Below are 13,295 nucleotides of genomic sequence, written 5' to 3'. Positions count from 1 at the left end.
TATATTCTGAAATTCTAACTCTGATCTTAAAGTATGAGACAGCAGGTGGAAATTTTTGTAGCCCTGTGGATACAGTCAACTCAGTCAAGATTCAAATATGGAGGTTGCAGAAAATATTAATAACTTCTAGGGTCCTATCCAGTCCGGACATTCCAGAGTTCTAAGAAACATTGCTGAAGTCATTCTTCAAGGTTCATGAATGATCTTCAGCCCCATGAATGTAAACAGATAACTTTTAGGCAAAGAAGCAATGTGAGGCCATGCAACTAACCACGTCTGCCTATTCTAACTCCCACTAAATGATCAAAGGCAGATAATAAAGGAAAAACATGTGTCTCTACTGGAAACTAAAGAAGGTGCCATCCAAATGTGAGCTACAGGGAGAGATTTCTGTAGGATATTCACAGTAGTTTTCCAAGTTTAGCAGGCATCAGAACTGCCAGGAGGGCTTGTTAAAACACAGATTTCTGGGCCCCATTCCCAGAGTTTCTGAGTCAGGTCTGGAGCGAGGCCTCAAGATTTTGCATTTTTAACACATTCTCAGTTAATGAGAATGCTGCTTTGTCCTGGAACCATACTTTGAAAGCACTGCAGGGGAAAAGTGGAAGCGACACTCACTAGGAATCCCATTGCAGAATTTGCTGCTTATCCATGGAGAGGGATATGTCTAGCAAAGTAACAGCCCTGCCAAAGCTGACTTTTAACAAAGGCAACTTGATCCCTTGATAAAATATTCCATTCAATAACAGCAGAGTACACATTCTTTTTGACTGCAAATAGAACACTTACCAAGGTGAATCTTATTCTGAGTCATAAAACAAACCTCAATAAATTGAAAAGAAGCAAAATCACGCAAAGTGCCTTTTATGACCATAATGGAATTAAATTAGAAATAACAATAAAAATATAACAAGAAAATTTCCAGTGACTAGAACATTAAACAACACACTTATAAATAATCCATGGGTCCTAGAGGAGTCTCAAAGGAATTATAAAGTACTTTAAATTGAACAAAATTTGTGAGGTACAACTATAAAGGAGAAATTTGTAGCATTAAAAAAGGAGAATGTTCTAAAATAAATCATCCAAGTTTCTACCGTAAGTAACTAGAAAAAGAAGAGCAAGATAAACCAAAGCTAGCAGAAGGAAGGAAATGATAAAAATAAGAACAGAAATCCGTTGAAAACAAAAATAATAAAAAAGATTATTGAAACTAAAAGCTGTTTCCTTGGAAAAATAAAATTGATAGGCCTAAAAAAAGACGAACTTCTAGCAAGACTGGTAAAGAAAAAAGAAAGAAGATGCAAATTACCAATATCAAAAATAAAAGATGGGATATCACTACTGACCCCTCAGACATTAGGGTAATAAGGGGATGCTATAAACAACTCAATGTATATAAATTAGACCACTTTTTTTTAAAATGAAGCCATTCCTCAAAAAATACAAACTTCCAAAAACTTACTCAAGATAAACTAGAATACCTGAATAGTTTTATAACTATTGAAAAAATTGAATTTATAGATTAAAAATTTCCAAAATATAAAAACTTCAGAATCAGATGGTTTCACTGGAAAATTCTGCCAAACATTAAAAGAAAAAAAAAAACACAAACAAGAAAAGCTGTATAATCTTATCTAAAAAATAGAAGAGGAGGGCCGGGCGCGGTGGCTCAAGCCTGTAATCCAGGCACTTTGGGAGGCCGAGGCGGGTGGATCACGAGGTCAGGAGATCGAGACTATCCTGGCTAACATGGTGAAACCCCGTCTCTACTAAAAATACAAAAAACTAGCCGGGCGTGGTGGCGGGCGCCTGTAGTCTCAGCTACTTGGGAGGCTGAGGCGGGAGAATGGCGTGAACCCGGGAGGCGGAGCTTGCAGTGAGCCGAGATCACGCCACTGCACTCCAGCCTGGGAGACACAGCGAGACTCCGTCTCAAAAAAAAAAAAAAAAAAAAAAAATAGAAGAGGAGAATACATTTCCTAACTTATTTTAACAGGTCCACAATACCCTGATATAAAAACCACACAGATATATTACAAACAAAACAAAACAAAAACCAAAACCCTACAGACCAGTATATCTCATAGACACTAAAATTCTCAACAAAATATTAGGCATGGAAACTGAATCCAGCAACACATGAAATGAATAATACACCATGTCCAAGTAGGGTGTATCATTGGAGTGTAAGGTTGGTTTAATATTTGAAAATCAAACAATGTAATATACAGTATTAACAGTCTCAAAATTTTCTGTAATTTGCAACAACATGGACGGAACTGGAGGACATTATGTTAAGCGAAATAAGCCAGGCACAGAAAGCCAAATACTGTGTGATCTCACTATTTGTGGAATTCAAAAATGTCAATTTCATAGAAACAGAGCGTAGAAAGGCAGTTACCAGAGGCTTGGACGAGGGGGAGAGATAGGGAAGGAAAGGAAAGATGTTGATCAAGGGTACAAAGTTTCAGTTACACTGGAGAAATAAATTTTAGTGATCTATTGTAGTGCATGGTGACTGCTGTTAATAATTATTGTATATTTCAGTTGGGTGAGGTGGCTCACACCTGTAATCCTAGCACTTTGGGAGGCAGAGGCAGGTGGATTGCTTGAGCTCAGGAGTTCAAGACTGGCCTGGGCAACATGGCAAAATCCTGTCTCTACCAAAAATACAAAAAATTAGCTGGGTGTGGTGGTGAGCATCTGTAGTCCCAGCTACTCAGGAGGTTGAAGTGGGAGGATCACTTGAGCCTAGGAGGCAGAGATTGCAGTGAGCCAAGGTTACATCACTGTGCTCCAGCCTGGGTGGCAGAGCAAGACCCCATCTCAAATAACAGTAATAATAATAATAATAATAATGTCTTGTATATTTCAAAGTTCTAAAAGAATAGATTTTAAATATTATCACCAGAAAAAAAAATGATAAATTGGTGAGGTCATGGATATGTTAATTAGCTTGATTTAATCTTTCTATGATGTATACATAGATCAGAATATCACATTGAACTCCATAAATATACGTAACTACTTGTCAACTAAAAATAAATAAATAAAAATTAGAAAAAAAAGAAAGAGAAAGAAAATCCATCAGAATCAACAAAACAAACTCCTGGAACTAATAAGTGATTGCAGCAGGAGCACAGGATACAATATTAACATTAAAAAAAAAAACATAAAAAAATAAAAAAATTTAAAAAACATTAAAATATTAACATTAATATTAATACAATATTAACAAAAAAAAGCACAGGATACAATATTAACATTAACATTTCCAAGATAGCATCAATGAACAGTGGAATTTGAAAGTAAAAGCATAGCCCAGGCGCAGTGGCTCATGCCTGTAATCCCAGCACTTCGGGAGGCCGAGGCGGGTGGATCACGAGGTCAGGAGTTGGAGACCAGCCTGACCTAACATGATGAAACCCTGTCTCTATCAAAATTACAAAAATTAGCCAGGTGTGGTGGCATGTGCCTGTAATCCCAGCTACTCAGGAGGCTAAGGCAGAAGAATCACTTGAACCCAGTAGGCAGAGGTTGCAGTGAGCCGAGATCACGTGATTACACTTCAGCCTGGGCAACAGAATGAGACTCCGTCTCAAAAAAGAAAAACAAAAGAAATTAAAAGCATAATACTATTTACATTGGCACCCTAAAAAGTAAATTTGTACTTCGGCACAAATCTACCAAAATATTTGCAAGATCTATATGAGGAAAACTACAAAAAACTCTGATGAAGTAAATCAAAGAAGATGTAAATAATAGAGAGATATTCCATAATCATGGATAGGAAGACTCAGTATTGTTAAGATGCCAGTTCTTCCCAACTTGATCTATAGATTCAACATAATCCCAGTAAAAATCCCAGCAAGTTATTTTGTGGATATTGACAAACCGATTCTAAAATTTATACAGAGAAGTAAAAGATCCAGAATAGCCTACACAATATTGAAGCAGAAGAATAAAGTCAGAAGATTGATACTACCCAGCCTCAAGAGTGACTATAAAACTACAGTAATCAAGAAAGTGTGGTATTGGCAAAAGAAAGTCACATAGATCAATGGAACAGAATACATAACCCACCCAGAAATAGAACCACACAAATATAGTCAACTGGTCTTCGATAAAAGAGCAAAGGCAATATAATAGAGAAAAGATAGCCTTTTCAACAAATAATGATGAAAAAATTGGACATCCATATACACACACACAAAAAAGAATCTAGACACAGATCTTATACCCTTCACAAAAATTAACTCAAAATGGATCACAGACTTAAATTTAAAATGGAAAACTATAAAATTCCTAGAAGATAACACAGGAAAAAATCTGGATGACCTTGGATTTGAGAATGATTTTTTAGTTACAACACAAAAGGCACAACACATGGGGAAAAATGATAAACTAGGAATGAAAAGATTCTCCCCTGTAAAAGACACTGTCAAGAGAATAAAAAAGCCAGTCTGGAAGAAAATATTTGCCCCCCAAAAAAAAAAAAAAAAAAAAATCTGTTAAAGGACTATTATCTAAATATGCAAGGAATTTTTAAAAATTCAAAAATAAGAAAACAAAAACTTGAGACTTAAAAATAGGCAAAAGCTCTGAACAAATGCCTAACCTAAGAAGATATACAGGAGGCAAATAAGTATATGAAAAGATGTTCAATATCATTGCCATTAACGAACTAGAAATTAAAACACAATGAGTGGTTGGGTGTGGTGGCTCATACCTGTAATCCCAACACTTTGGGAGGCCAGGATGGGAGGACTGCTTGAGCCCAGTAATCTGAGGCCAGCTGGGGCAACACAGTGAGACCCTCATCTCAATTTAAAAACAATAACAACAACAGCCAACAATGAGATACCACTACACACCTATTAAAATGGTCAAAACTCAAAACACAGACAACACTAAATGCTGGCATGGATGTGGAGCAACAGGAATTCTCATTTATACTGGTGGAAATGCAAAATGGTAGAGCAACTTTGAAAGACAGTTTGGCAGTTTCTTACAAAACTACACATGTTCTTACCATATAATCCAGCAATTGTGCTTCATAGTATTTACCTCAAAAAGTGAAATTCAAAAACATACATCATTTACAAGTATTATTCCAAAAAAGGAAATACTTATGTATAAATTTAACAAAACACGCACAGGATCTGTATGCTGAAACCTGCAAAACACTGATAAAAAGAAGTAAAAGGAGACCTGATTGAAGAGATACAAAGTGTCCATTGATTGGAAGACTCAATGTAATAAAATGTGAATTCTTTCCGAATTGATCTATAGATTTAAAACATTTCCAACAAAATCCCAGCAGGATTTTTTGGTATGCACAAACAAACTGATTCTCAAATTTATGTGGAAAAATAAAGGGATGAAAACAGTGAAAATAAAATTTGAAAAAGAAGAATTAAGTTAGAAGAATCACACTATGTGATTTTAAGACTTTCTATAAAAATACAGTTGTCAAGTTGATGTGGTATCAGTGAAAGGCTTGACATATAGATTGATAGAACAGAGTAGAGTCAAGAAATCAACCCACAAAGATATGGACAATTGATTTTTGACAAAGATACAATTCAGTGGACAAAACAAATTAATTTTTTCCAACTACTGGAACCATTGGACATTTATATATAAGACAATGAACTTGAACTAAGCCTCATATTTAAAAAAATTAACTCAAAATGGACCATACGTCTAAATGTAAAACCTAAAACCATAATAATTCTAGAATAAAATACAGGAGAATATCTTCATGACCAGGGTTAGGCTAAGAGTCCTTAGAGATGATACCAAGAGCACAATCCATAAAAGAAAGATTGATATGTTGGACGTCATCAAAATTAAAACCTTTTTCTCTGTGAAAGACACTATAAAGAGAATTAAAAAACAAGCCACGGACTTGGAGAAAATATTTGTAAATCACATATCACACAAAGGGCTTGTATCCAAAATATGTAAAGACCCCACAAAACTCAACAGTAAGAAATCAAACAACCAATTAAACAAATGGGTAAAAGACTTGAACAGACACTTCACCAAAGAGGATATACAAATGACAGGTATGCACATAAAGAAACGTTCAAGATCATTAGGCATTGGGGAAATGCAAATTAAAATCATAATGAGACACCACAACTACTTATGAGAATGGCTAAAATAAAAAAAACAGGCCAAGTACAGTGGTTCACACCTGTAATCCCAGCACTTTGGGAGGCTGAGGCAGGTGGATCACCTGAGGTCAGGAGTTTGAGACCAGCCTGGCCAACATGGTGAAACCCCGGCTCTACTAAAAATGCAAAAATTAGCCAGGTGTGGTGGCATGCTCCTGTAATCCCAGCTAAATGGGAGGCTGAGGTGGGAGAACTGCTTGAACCCAGGAGGTAGAGGCTGCAGTAAGCCGAGATCACACCACCGTACTCCAGCCTGGGTGACAAAGTGAGACCCCCATCTCAAAAAAAAAAAAAAAATACGGACAATACCCAGTGGCTGGTTGATAATGGTTTGGCTGTGTCCCCATTCAAATATCATCTTGAATTATAGTTCCCATAATCCCCACATGTCATAGGAGGGATCTGGTGGGAGGTAACTGAATCATGGGGTCGCGTTTTCCCATGCTGTTCTCATGATAGTGAATAAGTCTCACGAGAACTGATGGTTTTATGAAGTGCAGTTCCCCTGCACATGCTCTCTTGCCTGCTGCCATGTAAGATGTGCCTTTGCTACTCCTTCACCTTCCACCATGATTGTGAGGCCTCCCCATCCATCCATGTGGAACTGTGAGTTCATTAAACCTCTTTTTCTTTATAAATTACCCAGTCTCAGGTATTTCTTCATAGCAGTATGAAAATGGACTAATACACTGGTGAAGAGGTGGAACAACTGGAATTATCACACGTTGGTGAGGGATGCACAATGGCACAGCCACTGTGGAAAACAAAAGTTGGGCATTTTCTTATAAAGTTATACATAGACTTTAAATATAATTCAGCAATCCACTCCTGGGCATTTACCCTAGAGAAATAAAAGCTTATATTGACACAAAAACGTTGACATAAATATTTACAGCATCTCTATTTATAATAGTCTGAGAGTGAAAACAGTGGGTAAATGGTTAAGCTGGTGTATCCATAGAAAGGGATACTACTCGCAATAAAAGGAAATGACCTACTGCTACATCCAACAACTTGGATGAATCTTAAAGGCAGTATGCTGAGTGAGGGAAGCAGTCTTGAAAGATTGCATACTGTATCATTCCATTTATAGGAGGGGCCTCAAAAGGACAAAACTATAGGAACAATGAAGAGATCAATAGTTGCCAGGGGTTACAACTCTGGGGAGGATTTGACTACAAGGAGACAGTCCAAAGAAATTTATTGAGTTGATGAAATTGCTTTGTTTTCTGATTATAGTAGTGTTTATATGAATGTAAACATCTGTTAAAATTCATAGAAATGTATGCCAAAAATGTCCATTTTAATGGATATAAATTTAAAAATAAAATGTAAAATATTTTTAAAATACAGTACCTATTTCTAATAAAAACACTTGGTAATTTACAAATTTTTTTTTTTTTTTGAGACAGGGTCTCGCTCTGTCTCCCAGGTTGGAGTGCGGTAGTGCCATCACAACTGACTGCAGCCTCAACCTCCCAGGTTCAAGCGATCCTCCTGCCTCAGCCTCCTGAGTAGCTGGGACTACAGGTACACACCACCATGCCCAGCTAACTTTTTCATTTTGTTTTTAGTAGGAATAAGGTCTTGCTATGTTGCCCAGGCTGGTCTTAAACTCCTGAGCTCAAGTAATCCTTCCACCTTGGCCTCCCAAAGTGCTGGCATTACAGGCATGAGCCACCATGACCGGCCTTGTTGTGTTTACAAATACTGAAGTACTAGAAATTTGCTAAAGGCTCAAACCTAAGGGTCTCTGATTTTTTATTTTTTTGAGACAAGGTTTTGCTCTGACACCCAAGCTGGGGTGTAGTAAGCAGATCATAGCTTACTGCAGCCTTGATCTCCTGGGCTCAAGCGTTCCTCCCATCTCAGCTTCTTGAGTAGTTGAGACTACACATGCACCACCACACTTGGCTAATTTTTTATTTTTTGTAGAGACAGGGTTCTCACTATGTTACTGAGGCTGGTCTCGAACTCCTGGACTCATGCAATCCTCCTGCATCAGCCTCCCAAAGTGCTGGGACTACAGGTGTGAGTCACTACACCCAGACAAGGATCTCTGATTTTGTCCTCTGTTCTTAAACACCCACCATAGGTGATATCATTCATGGCTTTGATTGTAATCTACACATCAATAATTCCCCAACATAAATCCCACCTTCCAAATCTCTCTCCTAAAATCCACCCTGATATACTCAATTGCTAGTTAATATTCCCATTTGATTGTTTCCAGATGCCTCAAACTCAATGTATTCAAGTTGATGGGTTGTTTTTTTGTTTGTTTGTTTTATTTTGTTTTGTTTTGTTTTTTCCCCAACAAATCTGTCACTTCTCTTGTTCAGTGATGGTAATACCTACCAAATTGCCTGAGTCAGTCATCTGGAAGTTGGTTCTTTGCTGTTATTATCCTCACTCATCCCTGAAGTAAGAGAGCCAAGTCTTGGAGAAGCTAAGTAACTTTTCCCAAAGGTCAGCTAGTAAGTTCTTTAAGCATTAAAATTCTTACCTTTGAGGCAATAAAATTCTTACCTTTGAGAGGATAGTAACTCTCTTCCTCCCTGCCCCTTAACCCATATCGGATCAATCATTAAGTCCTGTTGATTCCAACTCCTCAATACCTTTCTGGACCCCAGATCGTAGAGTAAAAGGGTAGTTTACAGATGTCTATGGCACGCTGGCCTTTCCTGAAGCAGCACCATCGTGAAACTGCCATCTGTTCTCCCACCATCTGCAACTCTAAATCGTGACTCTGGGTGGCTGCCTATTGTGTTTTACCCTGGAAATAGATCTGGCTCTTTCTCCACCTTCCATTTTTATTATCACATCAGATACTTTTGACTGTGGCTGCCTTAATCTGGAGTGTCAGAATCTGATTAAAAGTCCAGCCAGATTCTTAAGTGCAAACCATATTTCAGAAGCGGCTGGGTGGATCCTCCACCCCATCCCCATCTGTCCCAGCAGAGTGAGATCACCACATACCATTCATCCATTCCTCTGACTTGGTGCTGAACTCATAGGCTGTCGACCACAGTTGCTCATAAGGCACTTTGTTCGTCAGCATGGCCTGCAGAAGAGGGTAGGTACTCTTCTCCTTTTCCAATAGCTCTTCCTCCTTATTGATCAACTGCAAGGCAAAAGGAGATGCTGTTTATTGGATGGGTTGTTCTCCTAAACCCTAGAAGGCACCACGGCAAACTCCTCAGTGCCTTGAAAACCAAGTGGAGGGAAATGCTTATTCATCTGGAGAGTAAGAGAGGAAACTAAGGTATGAACTAAAGCAAGAATGTCCCTCTGCCACCTCCAAGGACCTTGGCAGCTGAGGTCTGTCTGGTTAAAACTGTAGAATAATCAGCTACTTGCCCTGTCATCTCTGTTTCCACTCTACGACAGCCATATCTCCGCTTTCATAATTTTCATATGTACTTTAGCTACATATATGATGTTACCTCCTTGTACTGACTTGCCTTGGAGGTAAGAATTTTAATGGTTAAAGAACTTACCAGCTAATCTTTGGGGACAGTTACTTAGCTTCTCCAAGACTTAGTTCTCTTACTTCAGGGTAAGTGAGAATAATAACAGTACCTAATCCAAAGATGCATTAGAGGCATTAAGTGAAATATCGCATATGAAGCTCTTGACCATTGCTGAGCACATAATGCTCAATATACGTGAACAATTACCTTACTATACTTTCTTCTTTGGGTGCTCAGAAATTAACAAAGGGAAAGGTCTGGCGTCATAAAGGGATGTGGGAAAAGTTAGTTGCAAGTACCAGTGAGCCAGGTGTGGTGGCTCATGCCTGTAATCCCAGCACTTTGGGAGATTGAGGCAGGTGGATCACTTGGGGTCAGGAGTTCAAGGCCAGCTTGGCCAACATGGTGAAACTCTATCTCTTTGTATGGTACTAAAAATACAAAAAATGAGCTGGGCATAGTGGCGCATGCCTGTAATCCCAGCTACTTGGAAGGCTGAGGTAGGAGAATCACTTGAACCCAGGAGGTGGAGGTTGCAATGATATGAGATCACTCTACTGCACTCCAGCCTGGGCAACAGAGCAAGATCTTGTCTCAAACAAAAAAACAAAAAAAACAAAACAAACAAACCAAAAAAAAAAGAAAAGGAAAAAAGAAAATACCAACGAAAGAACTGGCCAATGAGTTAATCAATACTATCCACCTAGTAGATGCTCTTAGGAAATTCACAACCAAGTATCAAAACCGATAGACCAGTACAGCATCGTAAGTCCCCATCTCAAGATCCCAAACCTCAAACTCTGCCAACGCCTGATTTAGGTTCTTTGAAAGCTCATTCAGCTTTTCAACATTGTGCTTCATTTCTTCCGTAGTCATCACTTCGCGCTTCCTAAAACCTTCCAGTTCTCTGTGGTAGCCCTCAAGTCTCGACTCAAATTCTGAGCATCTGAAAGTAAAGACAGCCTGGTCACATTTGAACTTTGCATTCTGTGCACTTTCAAAACATCAGCACTGCTTGCCCATATTTAAGCCTGCAGAGATTTGATCAGGTACCTGCAGATTTCCTACCCCAATCCTCCCCACTCCATCTTTCTTTCTCTCTCTCAAGATAAAGGAAGATGAAAAAATAAGTTAAACTACCTATAAGACCACCTCCCAGAAATGGAGCTGTTGTGAGCCTGTTGGTGGTTAAACATTTCCAGGTATTTTCCTGTACAGGTAAATATGTATACGATATACGTACACACATACATACTGTTTATTCATTCGGCCATTAGACATTTATTACTGAGTGCCTAATATATTTTATAACCACCCTAGGCATCAGGAATATATTTGTGAAGTATGCTATTAAGTTCTCTACCTTCATGGAGCTTGTATTTTAACTGAAGGAGACCTAGACAATAGACATGGATGGATGGATGGACGGATGGATGGATGGATGGACGGATGGATGGATGATGGATGAATGGATGGATGGATGGATGGATGATGGATGGATGGATGGATGATGGATGGATGGATAGATGAATGAATGAATGGATGGATGGATGGATGGATGGATAGATAGATGGATGATGGATGGATGGATGAATAGATGAATAAATCCACAGACAGGACAAACAATAAAATATTTCTGTTAGTAATAAAAGCTCTGAAGAAAATAAAACAGGGCAGAGTGACTAGCGGACGGAAGTGGAGGGCTACTGTAGCTAGAATGATCAGGAGAGACCTTTCCAGAGATTTATCAACTTCATCCATATTATCAACAAAGCAGGTCTCAATGAGAACTGCTCCCTTTTTCTAATGAGGTAGAATAATATAGTGTGAAGTGGACAGGGTCTTGAGACAAACAAGCTAGCTTCAAATTCCCACCTTGCCACTTAGTAGCTAGGTAGTCTTGGGAAAGTCGCTTAAACTGTCTGTGCCTCGGGTAGATAAAACAAGGATAGAAAAAGTACTAGCTTAACAGTTAAAGTCAACGAAAATAACAACAACAAGAAAAGCTCAGAATTGAGCCTTGTATACATTAGTCAATACATAAGTGTTTGCTCACATTCACTAAAATGGAAACTATAAATACAGTTGATTTTTACTTATTTATTTATTTTTACCCAGCCCTGTTTAAGGAAATAAAAATCTGTCTTGTCTCCTTAATTCCTTGTTGTGTCTTCAGCAGTTAGACCATCTGATACACAGCAAATAATCAATACTCTTTGAACAAATAAGGGAACATGTCATTGAGATCAGCTATAGTGACATTTCATAAATTTGGTTATCCTAAGAATGCTCAATTCTGTTATGGCAGTTTTAATGTTGCTTTTTTCTTAAACATAATTTAGAGAATTTTCAAGTGGTTTGAGTCTCTCTCTCTCTCTCCTTCTCTCTCTCTTTCTTTCTTTCTGAAGTGCAGTGGCACAATCTTGGCTCATTGCAACCTCCACCTCCCGGGTTCAAGTGATTCTCCAGCCTCAGTCTCCCAAGAAGCTGAGATTATAGGTGCCCACCACCACACCCAGCTAATTTTTGTATTTTTCATAGAGAGAGGATTTCACCATATTGGCCAGGCTAGTCTCAAACTCCTGACCTCAGGTGATTCGTCCGCCTTGGCCTCCCAAAGTGCTGGGATTACAGGCATGAGCCACATATTCCGGCCTCCATTCCTTTTCTCAGCTTTTTATTTTTGTTCTGTAATAAAATGTAATTTTAGATTCAGGTCTGTGTTCATTTTCAGGAATATCCTTAGTGTAAAAACGTTTCATTCATTCACTCATTAAAATGGTGAACATCCACTATAAGCAAGAACCATGTTCTATCCGAATCCTTAAGCTTTGGTGAAACACAATGTCGGGTGCTCTCCCTAAGTAAGACATCTTCTCTTCTTCCTCCAGGGTGCCAAAGCATTTTCCTTTGCTCTTTTATGGCAGAGAGCAGCAGCTCACATCCCTGAGTCATCCATCGTGTAAATTTCATATAACTTCCAGAACCATGGAACCTACCACTGAGGTGGATGAAATGACGGGGGAGAGGGGCAACGCTTATTATTCTTCTGTTGTCCACGCAATTAGGTGCTGCTAAGTGCCTTTTCACATCATTAAATTCTTTTTGAAGCTCCAAATACTATACTCACCTAGAAATCTCTGATGAAAGCAGTTTTGAATTCCTTCCACAGGGCAACAGCATGTAAGCTCAGTGATTACCTTAAATTATTACTATTATTATTGTTTCTAATTTCTTTTTTTTTTTTTTTTTTTCTTTTTGAGACGGAGTCTCACTCTATCGCCCAGGCTGGAGTGCAGTGGTGCAATCTCGGCTCACTGCAAACTCTGCCTCCCGGGTTCACGTCATTCTCCTGCCTCAGCCGCCCGAGTAGCTGGGACTACAGGTGCCCGCCACCGCACCCAGCTAATTTTTTGTATTTTTAGTAGAGACGGGGTTTCACCGTGTTAGCCAGGATGGTCTTGATCTCCTGACCTTGTGATCCGCCCGCCTCGGCCTCCCAAAGTGCTGGGATTACAGGCGTGAGCTACTGCGCCCAGCCTATTGTTTCTAATTTCTTATAATTGCTAAGTACCTTACAGTTTCCAAAGGACTTTCATGTCCCTGGAACACACACACATACAAACAAATGCTCCTT

The 13,295-nt window shown here is 38.8% G+C and overlaps 1 protein-coding gene across 3 annotated transcripts in view; it reads right to left on the bottom strand.

Moving 5' to 3' along the window:
• Positions 1-13,295, bottom strand: part of DNAH3 (dynein axonemal heavy chain 3) — a 208,189-nt gene that overhangs the window by 146,105 nt on the left and 48,789 nt on the right. For all 3 annotated transcript variants that reach the window (XM_021931814.2, XM_021931815.2, XM_021931813.2), the window contains 2 exons: positions 10,451-10,604; positions 9,165-9,309 (listed from right to left, as the gene is read on the bottom strand). In XM_021931814.2, coding sequence (XP_021787506.2) covers positions 9,165-9,309; positions 10,451-10,604 — 299 coding nt within the window. The remainder of the gene's footprint in view (positions 1-9,164; positions 9,310-10,450; positions 10,605-13,295) is intronic.

This window comes from Papio anubis, chromosome 18, assembly GCF_008728515.1.
Source record: "Papio anubis isolate 15944 chromosome 18, Panubis1.0, whole genome shotgun sequence".
NCBI classification, from domain to species: Eukaryota; Metazoa; Chordata; class Mammalia; order Primates; family Cercopithecidae; genus Papio; species Papio anubis.
Note: the sequence above shows the minus strand (reverse complement) of the source record. Positions and strands in the feature narration are given on the sequence as shown.